Consider the following 17969-nt stretch of genomic DNA (forward strand, 5'->3'; position numbering starts at 1 on the left):
TGACCACAAAGCAGTTTTGAGAGAACCTGCCTCCACATCCCATTCGTGGATACCGTTTGAAAGAATGTGACGAATCCCCAATGTCTTGGTATTTGAGGACCCGATACAAGGGACAGCAGGACACAATACCGTGGGCGGTAAGTGCAACTAATTCCTTCGATAGTCAATTGCTCCGTCTCAGTTTTGTTACACATTGAACGAGTGTCCTCCCCCCTCCCAAGCTCAAGTTGCCACAGAGATATTCTGTCAGAAACGCGCAGCCATATCTACGACATCCGCCGCCTTCATGTGCAATACCTCGCTCCCTCGCTAGAATTCACATACCCCAGATCCACAAACTTCTGCCAGTCCCAGTAACCTCCGCGAACGCCTTCGCCCTCCACCTTCACGTTGCCACTGAACTTTGCAGTCCAATACGCACTCCCCGTGGCATACTTTCCAAACGCCCACAGACCCGTGTTCAAGTTCTTCCGCCTGTTCGCAAACTTGTTGTCCGTCGCTGTCTGGATGCTCCACTCGCCCACGAAGACGGGGAACTTGCCGTCGCTGGCAGACAGCTTCGCGTCGGAGCATATGTCGGCCGAGACGGTGTCGGGGTCTGTGGGTCGGCCGGCGAAGTAGTAATTGTGCACGTCGAAGACCAGGTTGGTGGTGCTAGGGAATGAAGGCGACCAGTACGCTTCGCCTTTGAACTTTCCCCGGGAACATGACTGGAATTTTCGGTTTCACTGCTTGCACCTTTTTGATCACAGCTTGTACGTATTTGAGCACCCATGCAGCTCCGTTTTCGCTCAGAGCTGCGGGTGTGCCAAGCGTGCTGAAGTTGCGGTTATCGACGGGCTCGTTGATGGGAACCAGGGTGCAAGACTGTGGGGACCCAGAGGCTTGGATGAAAGCGAGCGCTTTGCCGACGGCCTGGAGGGAATACGTGAACGCGGTTGCGTTGTTGAACCAGTCAAAATGGCCTTCTGCTTCGCCGAAGCCCATGCCGTTTACGCCGCCGGAAAGGGAATGGATGTTAACAATGACAGGCATTTTGTATGCATAGCTAGCATTGTTATTCTAGACGAGACCTGGTTGTCAGAGCAGATTTGTGAGCCGGGAACCTTGATCCAAGCAGCGTAGGAGTCGGGATGCGGAGCACGTTTACACCGCTGCTTGCAAGCACATCGATATCAGAAGGCTGTATGAAGGTTGCATAGCGGCGCTCAAGAACTGGGCCACATTGAGCGCCTAGGTCGGGCGCAGCAGGTCCATTGGTCAGTTGTGTTGTTGCAGCTCTGGCTCCAGAAGAGAGGATCGATGACGGCTTCTTGCTGGAGCCAGCATCTGAGATTGACCCCGGTAGCTTTGAAAGTCTTCCAGTTGACGTAGCTGTTCTGACGACTGACACCTGATCCAGCGAGGGCGGTCGAGAGAAGAGAAAAAACGACCAGGAGGCCAGTGCCAAAAAGAGATGTACGGGGCGCCATGTTGTGCAGCTGCGCGCAAGACGAACTGCTGATGTTGATTCATCCAGGTTCTGTCTACAGAACTTCCTACCTACATGGTCCTGGTTGTAGGTGCTTAGCTTAGCCCATCTGGCCATCCAATTCATGCGCAACACGGTCCAAGAGAATTTGGAGAACTGTGTGGAGATGAGATGCCGACGTGGAAGTAGTATCCGTTTTGTTGTGTCACACGCACCCAACTTCATGTGCTGAAATGCAGCATGACAGTGCAAAGGGTTCACGGTAGTGTTGGTGATCCTGTATCTGGGGTCCTCCACATTGGGTCATATCAAGAAGCGCATTTTCCTTTGGAACGCGGCAATTTAAACAAACACCGAGCTTCGGGGTACCATGTTTCGACGTCTGGCGACTCGAGCCCATCTAAGCAGAGTTTGATTCATCAACTGGCCAAAACTGAAAGTTCAACGTCATTTTGGAAGATGTATCGAGAAAGAATTGTGCAAGAGGTCAAGTAAGAACAGGAGAAAAGAAGTGAAGTAAGCCTTCCATCCCAGCTGGTGCGCAGTAGCAATCATGTTATAACAGCGTCTTGCCACGGTCCAGTTTTATGCCAAAATAGGGCTATACATCATACCTCGCGCCAGCTCCTCGCAGCCAGCCTATCAGTCAGCGGCCTGAAGTCGGAGCCGCCCACGCTTCCTTGGTCAATCATCCTGACTTTACTTCCCCCCTCAACAAAGATCGCTGGTTGACCGTTCTCATCAATGCCTTTCCAGCTTCTGACCATGAATTGATCGTGCTCCTCGTTCTCGGAGTCAGTCACATCATCTTCTGATACCATCTGATTTCTGGTGGCAGGGGGTGTCGAGGATCGAGTACGTCCGACAGCGTGAGTGCGAGGGACATGGCGGTAGCCAGAGCGTACCGACTTCCCAGACGACAGATGCGACGGCGGGGGCTGAAACTTACGCTCGCGAGATGGTGACGGGCTGGCACTGATGTGTCGGACTCGGACCTCTTCATAAAGTCTGGGAGGTGATGGTGAGATGCGACGTGCACGGTCGATCCGAATCTCGTCGTAGCTTCTTTGTGGAGAAGATGACGATCGACGAAGGTGGAGCCTCTCCGTATGATCGGTTGGTGGCGATGCAGGCCTTTCCGCATAACGAAAACTCTCATAGCGGCGACGCTGCTCATACCTCCCGTCATCGGACCTGTCGTTGGGGCGAGGTTCCTCACTTCTCTCTGAAGCGAACTGAACACGTGGACCTCCGACCTCTACGTTAGTGCTTTGCTGGCTATCGCGTATGCTCGTCCTTTTCCTGTAAGATGTCTCAAAGTTCATATCTGCTGGCTTGAGAATCCCTCGACCGATTGATTCCGAGCCAGCATCGTTTGTCGAAGTCTCATCAGATTGCGAAAAGACTCGATGATCAGGTATCACTGTTCGATAGGGACCTGGATGTGATGCAAGTCGTACACGGCTCTCACTTCGTTGAACCGAGCTTGTAGGTTGGCGTTCTTGCGAATCTCTTCGGTAGCTGACTCTGGTGGCTCTGCTGCGCGGGGGCGGGGGCGAGGGGCTGAGTTCAACAATCCGAGGGCTAAGGTGAGGTGCGCTCTTCTTCCTATGAAAGTGAGTACGGACAACATCAGGTGGCGGCCATACCTCGTCAGTAGCGGGGTATAGCTCATCCGGTCTCGATGGTCTCATGCGAACAACATCCGGTGGCGGCCAAACACCGTCGTACCTTGAACGACCAGGGCTCAATGAAGAGACACGCACCCTCGTCTCGCTCCTATAACCGCGCGTAGGGCTGCGTTGTAAGGTCCGTAGCCCAATATTGGCCTGACTGGAACCTTCCTTGACGATACGTGGTCGGAGGTGATCGGTTTTCCAGGATGCATATATCTCATCGCGACTCCGTCGCCGGCCCCTTCGCTCGCTGTTGTCAACGTCCATTTGGATTGGCTTTCTAGGCCAACCGCATGGCTCATCGGCAGTGCAAGTTCGGACTCGAGTATAGCTACGACTTTTCGAGGTACGTTGGCTTTTAGTAAACTTCGTGCACTTTCGGCAAGACGTGGTGACGATGGGTTTGCCTGGTATGACTGGGTGACTTCGATGGTAGCCCGCAGACCGCATCTGTCCGCAAATACTGCAGGTGTGACACAGCAACACCGGTACAGTCTGGGGCTCCTCGGTTCGCGGGATCGTCTCTACGCCCGCCTGATATTGATAGGCGAAGTACTCATCCGCCCTCTTCTCAGTTGACCGCATCATCCCAATCGACACATTGCGTTGTGTAGGAGCCATGATACCAGAAGCAGTACCAGCCAGACTTGCTCGAGCAGATTGCGGCACGTTCGGATCTGTATACTGCCAGCCGACGTTGTATCCAGGCGGAGGCGGCGGCTGACTGGCGTAGTTGCGTGGAAGCTGAGCGTAGCCAGGCGATGCGGGCAGCGCTGGCATTGACTGAGCACCTGGCGCTTGACCTAGACCTTGACCTTGGCCAAGAGGCGGTGGGCGCTGAGGGAGTCTGACGAAGGCTTGATCAGTCTTGCCGAAGCAACGCAGAGTTTCTTGATTGGTGAGGCATCACATACCCGGCTTGAGGAAATCCGCCCTGATGCGCGAAACCACCTTGTAGTCCTTGATACGAAACGACGGAACTTGATGCTGCAGGAGGCGGTGTGGGTACCGCTGGAGGGACTCCGAGCCCAGGGAATTGCTGCAAGATATGTGATCAGACGGTCGAGATTGAGCTATGTTGTGAAGGGGGAGCCATGAAAACTTCTGCGCTACATGTCAGCTGTACGTTTGTACAAACAGTATCGCTGGTGCCTAGCACTTACACATGGAAAAGATACTGGTTAGCTGGACTTGCGACCGAGCCTGGGTATTGCGGTATTGGCTGTCCAGCGCTTGCAGTCGAGCCGCTGCCGCCGCCCATATACGCAGCAAATGCTTTGCGTTGCTCTTCGTTTGCCATATTGTGTGCAAAGAAGGTGGAAACATATAGCTTCAAGATTGCGGAAGGTCCACCTAGCCGCACGTGGTAAGAGAGCAAGCGTAAAAGAAGAGCAAACGAGGAGAGGGAGGTGCGGTCGGTCAGACACTTTCACAGTCAGGAAGCATGTGGTGACTGCGTAGGACTGGTGCTGTGAAAAGAAGAGTGGATTAAAATAGGGCGGATGGGAAGTAGATGGAAGAAACTGGGCGGTTTGCACCTCGCCTGGTGAAGGTGAGGTGAAGGGGACTCCATGCTATCAACAGCTTACCTTGTATGTTACAATTTGCCACAACCCACCGTGCCGACACTCGCAGCCAGAAAGTAGCCGTTGTCATCTACGTGTTCCGGCGTCTCACTTAAAAGTTGCTTCAGATGGGGTCAATTCTCTTTTTATTTTCCCAAAACGCCCGCCTGCCAAACATGCTAATTCACACGCTCTTACAGGTGCTAAAATCTATCTCTTATCAAGCGTGACTTTTAGTCCACCCTCAACACTCTCGCGCCCTTCCTCTTCGCGGCCCTCTTCTTCTTGTGGCCCTGGTCAAAAGCGATGGCGCTCCCGTGGTCACGGCCAAAGTTGTCAAGATCCTTGACCTTGTAGATCCTAATGATCCAGTTCTCACTGGTGAATGCCTCCTCAATGGTGCTGAGCTTAGGACCCTCAGCGGGCAGCTTAGCGCCACGAACACGGTCCTGGGCCTGTCCGGCGGGGAAGAGGGAGTTGTAGTTGTAGTAGGACATCTTGTACCTGGACGTGGGTCAGTAGTTGAACTTAAATTTGTCGAATCCTGATACTTACATCAAGCTGTTCTTCATGGTTGGTGTAGCCTCCTCGTCCACACGGTACTCGCCTCGGGAAGTGAAGAAGTTGCGCTCCTTTACCTCATCAGGCCAGATACCTTCGGCGATACGAACCATCCAGAGGAACTTGTTGATGTCGTCACCGGAGTAGCCGAGAAGACCACCAAAGACAACAAGCACGTAGTCAACCTCGTGCTGGCGCATGATCGGGTAGGAGACCTCTTCCTTGGAGCTCATAGCCTTACCAACAGTGGCAATGTGGGTGTTGTTCCAGGTGTTGTTGTCGACAAGGGTCGGGCGGTCAGCCATACCACCAATCTGGTAGCCGTAGTCCCACCATGACATGATCTTGGCGTCTTGAGCAGTGTTCTGCCTAAGCCAGTAGTACGCCTCACGGTAGTCGTCGATAATATGCTGGCTGCCGTCAGGAAGCTTGGACGCGAGCACAACAGAAGGCGAAGAGTAGGCGTTAGATGTAACCCAGGTGCAGTGGAGCACAAAGAGCATAAGGTAGACAGCGGAAGCACCGACAACTGTAAGCTTGGAGGCATATGAGTGGATACCAACGAGGGGCTTGCGAGTTGAGCGAAGGCCATCGGGCAGAACTGCAGCGGCAGCAATCGAAGCAGCATCAGCAGCATCGCCCTCTGCGGGCTCGGTCTTGACCGGGGTCTTCGCATCGAGGTAGGTGTCCAGGATCTGCGAGAAAGCAATGGCCGATGCTACGCAGACGATGGGGGTCAAGGTGAGCATGAGACGGACCATGACACCAGCGAAGTAACTGGCAAGTACAGCGTAGATGACAATGAACACCTGCTCGTCGGTGAGCTTAGTGAAGCACATGTAGACACCGGCGGGGAAGAGCCAGATCATCATGCTCAAGTCGAAGAAGAAAGCGGGCCATGCGGTAGGTTGGTGTTCTGAGACAGAGGCGATGATGGGTATATGAATCTTCGCGTATCCAGTATCCCAGAGCGAGTAGAAACGGCCAGTCCAGGGTGCGATAACTCCAGTAACAGTAAGAAGGACAAGCCCACCGAACGCAACGACGAAGACGACGAGGACGAGAGCGCGGAGCAGAGTTTGAAACTGCTTGCTGGGAAGCTGAGCGCGGACCCAGTCGACGAAAGCAACGAGCTGGATGAGACCAAAGACACCAAGCGCGGACATGTGCTCAGAACTGCGGATAGGCAAGAAACCGACAAACGGAATCTGCATACTCGCAAGAGTGCCGAGCGCATACCACGAAGTGTAGCTGACGTAAAGCCTGGGGCTGTAACGCCCCATGCAGATCAGAACGAATGCGTGCAGGGGCAGCAAGTTCGTAATGAAGACGTATCCTCCCCACGCAGAGACCATGTATCCGTAGAATAGCGCGGTCAACGCGCCCCAGAACATGGAACCGTTCTTGACAGCCTTGATCCACAGGTAGAACGTGAAGACAAGCAGGAAAATGGCGATAGCCTCGTTGTCGTAACTACCCGCAACCGAACGCGAAATGTAACCGGGGGTGATACCCATGAACGCTGCGGCGAGCAGACCGGCGGAGGGTGAGGTGACCATCTCGGCGGTCAAGAGGTACGTTGCGAGTGCAGTAAGGCCAGAGAAGGCTGGGGCGAGGAGAACGCAAATGTTACGGATATCGATGGGTAGGGAGAGGAAGCGCAGGAGGTGGTAGATGGCACCGCTGGTGACCATCAGTCCGGGGTAGAGGGTACCACCAGTAACGCGACCGAGGGGATGCCATGTTCCTGTTTGAGGTGTCAATTCAATGCTGCTTCTATCGATATCGATGCGGAGGAGGCGCGCGTACGGTCATCGAACCAATCCCAGAAGCTATAGAAGCCGTTCTGGACGAGGTATTTTGTTGCTCGGAAGTTGAACCACGGGTCGACTGCACCCTCGGATTAGCCAATTGTACCACTCCAAGCTTGTCGTGATACTGACACTCGTGAATGATGCTCTCGAAGCGGATCACGGAGAACAGACGGCTGCTCACAGCTGCACCTGCAATCAAGCACAGAATAACAACTCGAAGCAGGCCTCGAGTGTTTCGGCCAGTGGCCTGCTTGAGGAATTGCCCTTCCTCTGCGGCGGCCATGTTTGGGAAAAGGAAAGTGGTAGAGAGGAAGAGGTGTTGCTTTCGAGGCCGCGTCACAGCTTCATGTTCACACGTGGAGCTCACTGCTCCCGCGATTGAAGTCTGACTAAGCGTCACGCTAACTGCCTCATCCCTGCACACTTCCACAACATGTCAGCCTTCGATTCTTCGACACTTGCAGAGCATGAAAATGTTCTGTGAGATATTGCTATATGTTTGCACGCTAAATAGCAGTGGCGAGTCGTGAGGGTGCCGTTCCAGCAGCATCCATATCAAAGATCGCTATCAGGAGAGGTTGGGAAGAGTGGTCAACCGGATATGCCACCGGAAACACCAATACTCGAAAACAACAGGGCTTTCCAGCACTACAGGTGCACTTACTCCTCGACCTAGCTGTCGAACGAAATATGCTTGACAAGTTCCCCCCTACAGGAACGACAAAAGATGTGCTGACATTCCATGCAACTGCCCTGGAGATCCGTAGCGCCACTGTAACCACATTGGCACTGTCAGATGTTAGCACGGCAACGAGGAGCTGTTTTGTTGGAACTGACGCAATAAACAACAGTCGTCACTGTCTTACGCCTGGTGGCTGCTCGGCCATTTGTTGTACCAGGCGAGGGTGATCGCCTCCTGGATCCGTTCGGTAGAGGCTCAGGAAAACAGTTCGCAGTTCCTTCTGCCGCAGTGGACTCATCATCATCGAGCTCTTCGGCATCTAGTCCCTTTTCTTTTTCGTCCAACATAACCTCTTGCAGCTGTCTCTTCGTCCTGTTCTCCTCCACACAGATCCAGTCATCAATGCATTTCTTCAGCACGTCTTTTTCAAAGTGATTTGCGATGTGGCTAAACCGTTCGTCCCAAGCAGCGTTGCCCCTGTGTACGAGAGGTATAATCTCGCGGCAGAAACCGCACCAGAACTGAACCTGGTAGTTCTTGCCGATCTTGCAGCGGTCCAAGCCATTCTGCAGGATGGTTTTTGAAGTGACTTTGTGCTCGAGCTCGAGGTGTTTGTGGAACTGCGCTGTGCGGTAGTAGTATTGGCCGCATTGTTCGTCGGGGCTGTTCTTGAGGTCACAGCGGAATGCCTCTTGCTGGAAGTGCTGGGAGTTTTCGTGACGTTTCCAATCTGACTTGGCGCCGAACTTCTTATAACACTTGGGATAAGTGCATCCGTACGGCTTCTCGTGTCTCTTCTTATGCTTGTTCAAATCGCATATGCGACCCGAAAAATCGCAGCCATCGTATGGACATTGCTCCATGCCAGGCGTGGACCCCTGGTTCGAGCGACGCGATTGTAAGCGGGTGGATCTTACTCCTTTGTGCGTGAGACGTGCGATCTCTTGTGACAATTGACAACTCTCGCTGTCAGAACGAGAATTGCCACCGTCTTGCTGTTGTGATCCAATGATACGGAGAAGCATCTCTTCAAGCTTGGCCTTCGAAAGCTTCTCGAGAGCCTGCCGCTGTTGTTGCTGTTCAGACTTTGTCTGGGCCACACTTGATGGTTTAGACTGCGACCCCATGTTTCGGTTGCTTGTTGTGCCTTGCGCTGAGACGGAGTGTTCAACAGGCCCCGCAGACGATGTCCGGGCCGAATTTCGACTAGTAGCTTGACGGTTGTGGATGCTCTCTGCTGTTTGAGCCCAGTTTTGAATTGTTGATGGGTCGTCATCGGCTCGGCTTGGTGGAGGCGTACCGGACTGAGGAAACGATGCGTCGAGCGATTCCGTGCTGGGCGACACCTGAGAAGTGCCTGAAGTTGGGCACCCACCAAGAGACATGAGTGGCGGATACAAGTAGCTTTGTGGTACCGCAGAGACCATACCGCCAGGATTGCTGGTTGAGACTGCGGTCTCGCAGACCAAGTCTGCAAGGAGCGCTGGATCTGCGGACGGAGGTTCTTGGAGATGACACTCCGAACTATCGACGTTAGTATAGTTCTATCCATCTTCTTGGAAGCTTACTTTTTGATCAGCTCAAAATCATCATAGTCTCTGTGCATTCGTCCAATGTGCTGCTTGAAGTTGTCCAGGCGCGGCCATATCTTAGGCTTGTTCCTACAGTCGTCGTGGGCACAACGATAAGACTTCGTTCTGTGGCTATCGATTTTGTGTACGCTTTTCCGGTGACGATCAAGGTCGTTGACAGTTGCGAAGCCTTTGCCATTTCTTTTGCATCCTTGTATTGTACACACAAAGGCCTTGTCGTGTTTGAGCATGTGCTTCCTATAGGTCGAACGTCAGTATCTGAGTCTTTCGGCAAGTGGACCCGACATACTTGTGCACTGACTTGGAGCTCAAAACTGCACAGCAGTTCGGTACGGAGCAGGGGACTTGCTCTCTGTGGCTCCCGCTTTGACTGCCGACATTTGAAATAGACCTCCGATCAGATGGTACACGCCGCATATTATGTGATTCCGTTGGCGCAGACTGCGTGTTCAAGGTCTCTGCCTGCGCCATGAGCTCTGTTGGCAGATTTTGGTCAGTATGGCTTGGATCATCGCTGAAGACGGACTGAGGTGGCTGTGTATGATAGCCAGAGTCAGATACGGGATTTTTGCTTCCAATCTCTGGGCAGGGTCTCTGAGAATGCTGGCTGAAGCTACGTTGAGGCTGGTTGAAGGTATTCTGTCCGGCACTGGCGTTCGTGTATTTCATTGGGTTCCATGGCTCATCCCCTTCCTGATATCTCATGAGAGGATCTGCGATGGATTCTACATGTTGCTGAGCTGCAGGGAAAGGATGAGATCTTGGTAAAGCAAGATAATGAGGGTTCTGCAGATTCGGATCAATATTGTTACAGGGAACACTCCTTTTGGATTGCTGAAAGCCCACACGAGTTGCAGTCCTTGGAGGCGGAGCAGTGCGCACCATGTGGATGGTATTCGTTGGACTAGGTACCGATTTGACCGATGTCCTCGTATTGGGCTCGTACCAATGTTGGTAGACATCTTGGAACTGAACTGCTTCATTCCCGAAGCCCTACGATAGTCACTACCTTGGGCACATGCCGGTTACGAGAGATACATACAGCTTCGTTGACGTAATCAAAGTTGATCGATGGATTGATTCTATACGGTTGCGACATGTCTGCTTCTACAAGTCAGCACGAGGACCAAGATCGCCACGATACCACTGCGCCTATTTCCTCAATTGAACTCACGGGAGGGCTAGATAAGAGACAGAACGAATAGAGAAGCGACATTGACTGAAGGCAAATCGTGAGACCTGTAACGATCAACACCTACCGATGCTCAGTAGCGCTCAGCTGCAGCCTAACGCCTTGTTGTCCGCCTTCGCAGGTTTCGAATAAAGGTCGAAGAACGTCCAGTGTGCGCACAGTCGCATTAGTATACGTCTGACTGCAGTTCACCGCCCCACAGACAGATCGCGCAGAAGAGCCGCAACCACGCCCTCCAGTTTCGTGTTCCCGTGCGCAGGCAGCTGGTGAAGAATGGGGAAAAGCGGGCGGAGTCGTTCAGCGTCACCGTCGACAGGCTGTCGCCGCGAGCCAATAAAGACCAGGCCGAAGGGCAACCCGAGATCCGTCAAGAGACAGCGAAGGGGATAGAGAGCTCTCGTCGCAGATGCGATGACATGTTGAGGACGTGGTGGGCGGCCTCAAGAGGGCAAAGGGCCTGATTTCGAGGGTGCTGGGCCGCCAAGGAGGTCCTCCATCAGCACTGCCACGGGATGTCACTGAGGTCCTCCAAAGTAACGCACCAATCAAGCCCTGCAATATGAACTCTGCATCTCGCTGAAGGGCAACTTGATGCGTGGCTTGCTGACCGCGTGCGACCAATCTCTGTATTCGGCACCGCAACTGCAAGGGCACAATCAACGAGCGCGCAAGCTCGGAACAGATGTGGTATTAGGATGTTGCTGACTTGTCTAGGAACGAACAAATCCTCAAGATGTTTGCGACAGGAATTATGTGAAGACGGAGTGGCGGTCAGAAAGAGCAAGCGAACGGAGGAGACCAATCGCGATCAACGTTGGTGCTATGTTGGATGACAAGAGAAGCTATGCCAGCACCAACCACGATAATCAGCAGCATCGCATCGATTTGTTCATATCCTTGGTACCCCTAGAAGGTAAGAGATACGTTGTACATCTACGTTTACCCAGTTGTCTGGTCCAATCGCTTTTGTATTATCGAGTAGGTATCTCACACCCTCCCTCCATAACCAATACCTGCAGTCTTCCCGTTCGACTCATTCACCCACCGAACAACAATCATGAACATCGAGCTCTAACTTTAACTCTGACTCTCATCTCTCGAACCTTACTCCCCCTTTCCCTTTACCCCAGCAACACGACCCAACCTACCTCGATCCCCCCAACTAACCCAACACAGCGCGACCAGCACCGGAAAACCGTAAAGCTGCGGCCTGCCCTCGCCAAACTGAAGATCCACCCACGCCGCCCCCGGATACAGAATCCCGCTCAAGCTGCTCAAGTAGACGATAATCTGCAGCAGCAGCACCCAGCTCAGACGCAGTTTCTGCTCTCTCGGCGACGGCGTCGAGGGGATGGTCGAGAAGAGGACGAAGAAGGTGATGAGCCCGATGAAGAGGCCTATTGACATGGTTTGCCCGTTGTGGTAGCGTGCGTGAGGCGGCCATGTGGGGTTGTGGATGTGGTTCTCGTTGCGGGTCGGGGTTACTTAGGGTTCTGCTCAGGAGAGAGATGGAGGGTTGTGGAGATGGATGTGAATGTGGGCTTACTTCCAATCTGCCAGAAAGGGGCCAATTAGCGTGACAGGGCTGACGATGGACAGTATGGATTTGCCGAGCGTGAAGGTCAGGGTTGTATTTGACATGTTGGATGGTTGGGATCTGAAGAATGGTTGTTGTCTGTGTCCTGGTTGAACGATGGCTCTACGGGTTGTTTGACTGTCGATGTTCGCTCTGTGACTCCTCCGGATGTAGCACGAAGACCGGATGTAAGCCTGCTGTCCCCAGAATTGTGGATACTTCGTAGACGGTCTACTATCCAAAGGGGCATGGTAAGACTGCAGTAACTTCTGAAGTCACCAAAAAGCCCTACGAACATTTCGAAGGCTACTGCTAGGATGATTTAGAGAAGTGTAGTAATTCTTGAGATATTGCCTTAAGTGATACAAACGCGATTTCGAAGCGCTGAACTGAAGGCGTTGGAGAGCGAGGACTCACCTACCAGGTTGTCCGCTTCGGTGATCTTGATATGTGCAAGGTACCAACCGACCCGTCATAGTAAATCACATCGGAAAGAGAGTGCAAGGACCACATAGGATACAGTTGATTGAGAAGTTGAATATAAGTAAAGTCATAGTCATGACAGGGCTTGTGATGGAATCTAGAGCCCATAATGTACCGTAACAAGAATCGAAGCGGAGAGGCCTGACCGCAAGCAAAAACGCCAATAGATGAGGGTATGATATGCATCGCTTCTTTCTCTTCATATGAGCCGATTCGCCGGATGCCACTACAGATGCATCGATGTAAGGATATCGAAAGGGAACGCCGGGCGCCGTCTTCTCGAGACTTGGTACAGTATTACCAACGGCGAAGAAACAGATCATGTACGACAAGTCGAAAGTTGCGGCCGTCACCGTCCAAATATGCCGCCGCCTACACTCATGCCTAGGCTGCTGCGCTGCGTCAAGGGTGCTCTTGGGCCGGGTGGACCCGGAGGCATGGCTGGTGAACCCGAAGTGACACCCCAGCGTTGTGTTGAGGGCTCATGCAGCTGAGGTTCAGCGTGGTGGGCGGCCGGGCTCGACATGATTCCATACGTGTCTCTACCTAACACGCCCATGTTGCGTGCATGTGGGCCTGGTGTATCAACGTACGCTGCGTATTCTGTGGGTGGTCGCTTCATCTGCATGACCGGTGACTCTGACTCGCCTATCCGGCCATTCGTGTTGTGCGCATTGGATGAGGGAGGGTTTGAGTTGGCTTCAATCGTAGATGCAGAGCCGTTGGGGGCGTTGAGATCGACAACACGGCGCTGCCCTGCCGGTGTTTGATAGCTTGGTACGCGTGATGGTCCTGGTGCAAAACGAGACTCTTGCTGTGAGCGGGTCTCCTGGTGCGAGGGATGTCTTGGATTCGCCCATGGTGTGCTCTCGAGGAACTCGCTTTCTGCAGCTACCTCGTCTGCTGTGGTCCTCTGATTGTATGTGCGGAATGATGGAGGCGGCGCTGGTAGCGTGGGGCGGGTTGCGATCTGCAGCGTCGAGTCAGCTGCCGTGCTTTGTGCAAAAGTGTTCATCAACATACCTTCATTGCTCGAAGATCCTCGTCGATCTCGGTAGGTCGTGCAGCGCTGATGTCTGGCGCGGCTGGGAAGCCAACGTATTTGGCCACACCGGACAAGACCGAGACCTCCAGGTTGTATGCCGTCTGGTGTCTGATCTGATCCGATCGCTTCTCTGGAAGCTTGATCATGTATTCGGTCTCGTCGCAGCCCAGCGATCGCCTACCACGCTGTAGCTCAAAGACGCGCCGATTACACTCTTCCAGGATCTCCTCTCGCAGATGCCTGACCTCTTGGAAGTACTGGCTGTGCATCTGATGCCTCTGCGCTGCTGTTATGATTTCCAGGTTCTGATGCTTCAACTCTAGGAGGGTTCTCTCGTAATCGATCTTTTCGGCCCTCCGGTCGTCAATGCACTTGATCATCGCAACATACTCGGGATGGGTACAGTCGGGCTGCTTGAGCATTTCGAGCTCCCGTTCGTTTTGTACAATCTGCTCGTCGCAAAGCCTGTGATGATCAGCCACTGTTGCCTGGGGGTGAGCTTGAAGTGAGCTTACTTCTCGCGAAAGAGCTTGAACTTTTTCTCAATCTTTGCAAGCTCATCAATGGCGTTCTTCTTCTTGGTGACTAAAGGTTGTTAGCGATGGTTCAGCGGTGACACAGGATCTTCCTTGCCTTCTTCGTCGAGGGCTGCACTGTCTTCTTCGTTGTCGTCAGCCTCGGCATCGCCGTCGACAGTCTCGGTAGTCACGAGTGCTTCTGTATAGGCGTACGTCGAGTCCTCTGCTTTTCGCTTCCCTCTTCTGCCACCCTTGCGAGGTTTTGCGTGCTTCGCGACCGTAGCCAGCTCGCTGACCGTCTCCGCTGCAAGCGTAGCCTGCCTTTCCTCGAGATCCATCTCTTGCCTCGCAAGTTCCTCCAAGCGTTCCTCGGCGTGATCGAGCTCCTCGTCAGCGTCGACTCGCTCGGAGCTCTCCACGATGTCTTGTGCTGTGCCGTTGTATGCCGTGGCCTTTGCAGAGGCACTGCGCTTCCGTGCGGGTTCGCCGTCGGCGCCATCGATGGGTGTGCCTCGAGCGCTCATGCGCTTTCGCTTCTTGCCTGCCAGCTCCAGGCTCGCGGCCTCTGAAGCAGCCGCTAGGGACAGGGCATGCAACGGGTCCTGGTTTTCGTCTGCGTCTTCCATGACTTCGTCGTCGTCTTCGGCCATGTCGGAGGGCGTGGGTGGGACGGAGTCGTCGTCGTCTTCGTGCTCCATCGTCTTGGAGTGCATCAGCTTGCTCGGTGTTCGCGCGTACAGGGCTTCAGAAGCCAATGACGTGTGCAGCACAGTGCGCGTGGCGCGTCGCGGTGTCTCTTCCAGCCGCTCTGTCTCGGCCTCGGAGTCGTTCTCATCGAGGTCGGCCGTTGCAGCAGGCCGCGGCGTGAGCTGCTCGGACTCGACGTCGGACGCGTCGCCGAGCTCGCTGAGGCTGCTCGAGCGGTCGTCGGGGTAGTCGTCGGGGTGGTGGTCGGGGTGGTCGTTGGCGTGGTCGTTGGCGTGGTCGTTGGCGTGGTCGTTGGCGTGGTCGTTGGCGTGGTCGTTGGCGTGGTCGTTGGCGTGGTCGTTGGCGTGGTCGTCCAAGGCTCCCATGACGTCGGCCGCGGCGATTGGATCGGCCGTGATCATGGCCGGTGCTGGGATGGCTGAGACGATCGTCGACGGCGCGGGCGGGGGAGCTGGGCGAGTTACTGGGGACAGCTCCTCGACCTCAGGTCGGCGTGTGGGGGTGGTCGCGGGCAGAGGCTGTCGTCGCTCGTCCTTGTCCAGCGTTGATCGCGGGGCAGCGTCTGCGGGGTCTATCGAGCTGCGGTGCGTTGTGTCGCTGTTGCTGGCGGCGGGCGCTGCTGTCATTGCGGCCGTCGTGGCTCCATTGTGGGCGCTCATAGCACCGAATGCGCCCCTGCGAGAGGGTGCGTCGACTCGCAGCCAGCGTGGTGTCGGCGGTGTCGGCGGTGTCTGGCCCTGCTGTCTGACGCCTGCGACGCACGAGCAGCGCTGGGCGCGGAGAAGCGTGGAAAACGCTGCGGGCGCTGGGAGAGAGGCGGGCGTCGAGGGCGTCGGGGCGTCGGGGCGTCGAGGGCACCAGCTGGGACGGCGCGGGCAGTGCAGCAGCTAAGAGAGAGGCGGAGGGGGAGAGAAGCGGTGCTGGGTCAAGCATGTGCAGTGAGTGCAGGGTGCGTGCGCAGTGAGTGCAGGGTGCGTGCGCAGTGAGTGCAGGGTGCGTGCGCAGTGAGTGCAGGGTGCGTGCGCAGTGAGTGCAGGGTGCGTGTGCAGTGCGTGGGCAGCAGAGCGCAGCTCGAGACCTCCGACTTGTTGCTCACCGCGGCGGGCGGCGAGAGGACCAGCGGCAACGCTCCTTGCGAATGACCGATGGCACCGACGCCAGCGCACCCACACCGCCCGTCTTTCTGCCACGCTCTGATTCGCCCCGCTGCCCAGGTTCCGCTTCGTGTGCGTGCTCCACTCAAACTTTCTGCTGGCCATGGCCGCTGCCCGCTTGCCGCTTGCTGCTTGTCCGTCGAGACTCCCCACCCAACCCTCGCCATGGCCAAGTCAAAGGACAAGCAAACGACCAAGTCGAAGGCGCCGAAGCCAGCCATCACCGTGACCAAGTCCGCGTTTGACCCCACGTTGAGTTCGCTGTTTGCGAGCAGTGTACGTGCCCACCTTGTCCGGACACCCAGCATCAGAGACAGCCGGCTAACTGCGTACACAGCTGGGTCCCGTGCAAGCGCCTCCCAAGCAGAGATATGGCCAGCAGGTAGAGAAGCGCGCAAAGGCGCCTGTGGAGGAGCCAAGCGAAGAAGAGGAAGAGGACAGCCAAGACGAGGATGAAGACGAGGATGAAGACGAGGATGAAGACGAGGATGAGGACGAGAAGGATTCCAGCGACGATGAATCCTCCGAAGATTCCTCTGAAGAATCCGACAACGCGGCCGAACTGGCCAAGCTGCGCGAGGCGGCACTGGCTGGCGAGCACGACAAGCCCAGCAAGAAGCGCAAGCGGGGCGGTCAGGAGGAGATTGAGGACAAATTCATGCGCAAGTTGGCGCGCGAGGAGGAGAAGGAGGAGGAAGAGAGGCAGAAGAAGCGCAAGACAAAGGTGGCAGCGACCAAGGACGAGGACGAGGACGAGGACATGGAGGACGCATCAGCAGCATCCTCAGCATCAGAGGCACCAGACGCCGCAGAGGGGCAAGGAGACCAGCTCGAGATTCCCAAACACGAGTCGCTCGCTACGACCGACAGCAAAAACGACGAGGAACTCGAAAAGGCCGGTCGCACAGTGTTCCTCAGCAACGTATCGGTCGAGTGCATCAACTCCAAGTCGGCCGAGAAGGCGCTCAAGAAGCACCTTGAATCCTTCATCGCCGACTTGGCCGACAACAAGCCTCCCCACAAAATCGAGTCGATTCGCTTTCGTTCTACAGCCTTCTCCAGCTCCCTGCCCAAGCGCGCCGCCTTTGCAAAGAAGGAGATCATGGACGCCACGACCAAATCTACAAACGCCTACGCCGTCTACACCACCCAGACGGCGGCCCGCGAAGCCACCAAGCGCCTGAACGGCTCGGTCCTGCTCCATCGCCACTTGCACGTCGACTGGCTGGCTCACCCGACCAAGGTCGACAACCGACGCTGCGTCTTCGTCGGCAACCTCCCCTTTGTCGACGACGAGAGCAAAGGGGTGGAGCCCGAGGAAGGTAAGAAGAAGAAGACGCCCGCCGACATGGAAGAGGGTCTTTGGCAGCAGTTCGGCAAGTGCGGCCAGATTGAGAACGTGCGTGTCATTCGCGATGCACAGACGCGCATCGGCAAGGGCTTCGCCTACGTGCAGTTCACCGACGAGAACGGGGTGGAGGCGGCGCTCCAGCTCAACGAGAAGAAGTTCCCGCCCATGCTTCCCCGTGTCCTCCGCGTGACGAGATGCAGGGCCGAGAAGAAAAAGAACAAGCCTCGCGGCCCTGCGCCGTCCTCGGAGCGAGCGGGCAACAAGGGCGCGTACCAGAAGAAGTTCTCTGCGGAAGAAAAGTCTCAGCAAGGTCGGGCAAAAGCCATGCTGGGCAAGGGCGGTGCGGCCAAGGTGCGAGAAAGCTTCACCTTTGAGGGCCACCGCGCGACCGAGGGGCAGGGCAAGAGTGGGTTGAAGTTCAAGGGAGCCAACAAGAACAAGAAGGGGCCGAACGGGAGGAAGAGCAGGAGCTCGGCGTGGAAGTCTGGGGCGAAGAAGTAGAGGGGTCGATGGTGCGATGGTGCGATGGTGCAGGAACTCCCGTCCGCAGTTCCAGTTCCACCATGGACGTGTGCCGTTGG

The 17969-nt window shown here is 55.3% G+C and overlaps 5 protein-coding genes across 5 annotated transcripts, besides 6 other annotated features; 1 reads left to right on the forward strand and 4 right to left on the reverse strand.

Annotated features, from left to right (window-relative positions):
* Positions 1–2079: 2079 nt before the first annotated feature.
* Positions 2080–3927, reverse strand: EKO05_0002173 (uncharacterized protein; the record flags this gene model as incomplete). The annotated part of the gene is made up of 1 exon (XM_038944135.2): positions 2080–3927. One exon carries the CDS (start codon positions 3925–3927, stop codon positions 2080–2082), a length of 1848 nt encoding a protein of 615 aa, XP_038792844.2.
* Positions 3928–3936: 9 nt separating this feature from the next.
* Positions 3937–3969: a tandem repeat.
* Positions 3970–4945: 976 nt separating this feature from the next.
* On the reverse strand, positions 4946–7370 carry EKO05_0002174 (Dolichyl-diphosphooligosaccharide--protein glycotransferase; the record flags this gene model as incomplete). Its single annotated transcript, XM_038944224.1, has 4 exons — positions 4946–5216; positions 5268–7020; positions 7083–7163; positions 7217–7370. 4 exons carry the CDS (start codon positions 7368–7370, stop codon positions 4946–4948), a joined length of 2259 nt encoding a protein of 752 aa, XP_038792845.1.
* Positions 5869–5909: a tandem repeat.
* Positions 6315–6336: a tandem repeat.
* A 426-nt stretch (positions 7371–7796) lies between the features above and the next one.
* Positions 7797–9832, reverse strand: EKO05_0002175 (uncharacterized protein; the record flags this gene model as incomplete). The annotated part of the gene is made up of 4 exons (XM_038944249.2): positions 7797–7876; positions 7954–9293; positions 9338–9598; positions 9651–9832. 4 exons carry the CDS (start codon positions 9830–9832, stop codon positions 7797–7799), a joined length of 1863 nt encoding a protein of 620 aa, XP_038792846.2.
* A 1781-nt stretch (positions 9833–11613) lies between these two features.
* Positions 11614–11663: a tandem repeat.
* A 1298-nt stretch (positions 11664–12961) lies between these two features.
* EKO05_0002176 (uncharacterized protein) lies at positions 12962–15509 on the reverse strand (the record flags this gene model as incomplete). Its single annotated transcript, XM_038944074.1, has 4 exons — positions 12962–13582; positions 13636–14122; positions 14173–14242; positions 14312–15509. 4 exons carry the CDS (start codon positions 15507–15509, stop codon positions 12962–12964), a joined length of 2376 nt encoding a protein of 791 aa, XP_038792848.1.
* A 192-nt stretch (positions 15510–15701) lies between these two features.
* Positions 15702–15739: a tandem repeat.
* A 388-nt stretch (positions 15740–16127) lies between these two features.
* Positions 16128–16176: a tandem repeat.
* Positions 16177–16202: 26 nt separating this feature from the next.
* Positions 16203–17889, forward strand: EKO05_0002177 (Nucleolar protein 12; the record flags this gene model as incomplete). Its single annotated transcript, XM_038943985.2, has 2 exons — positions 16203–16313; positions 16375–17889. The coding sequence occupies 2 exons, from the start codon at positions 16203–16205 to the stop codon at positions 17887–17889; spliced, it is 1626 nt and encodes a 541-aa protein (XP_038792849.2).
* Positions 17890–17969: the final 80 nt, after the last annotated feature.

Source organism: Ascochyta rabiei, chromosome 3 (assembly GCF_004011695.2).
Source record: "Ascochyta rabiei chromosome 3, complete sequence".
Taxonomy (NCBI): Eukaryota; Fungi; Ascomycota; class Dothideomycetes; order Pleosporales; family Didymellaceae; genus Ascochyta; species Ascochyta rabiei.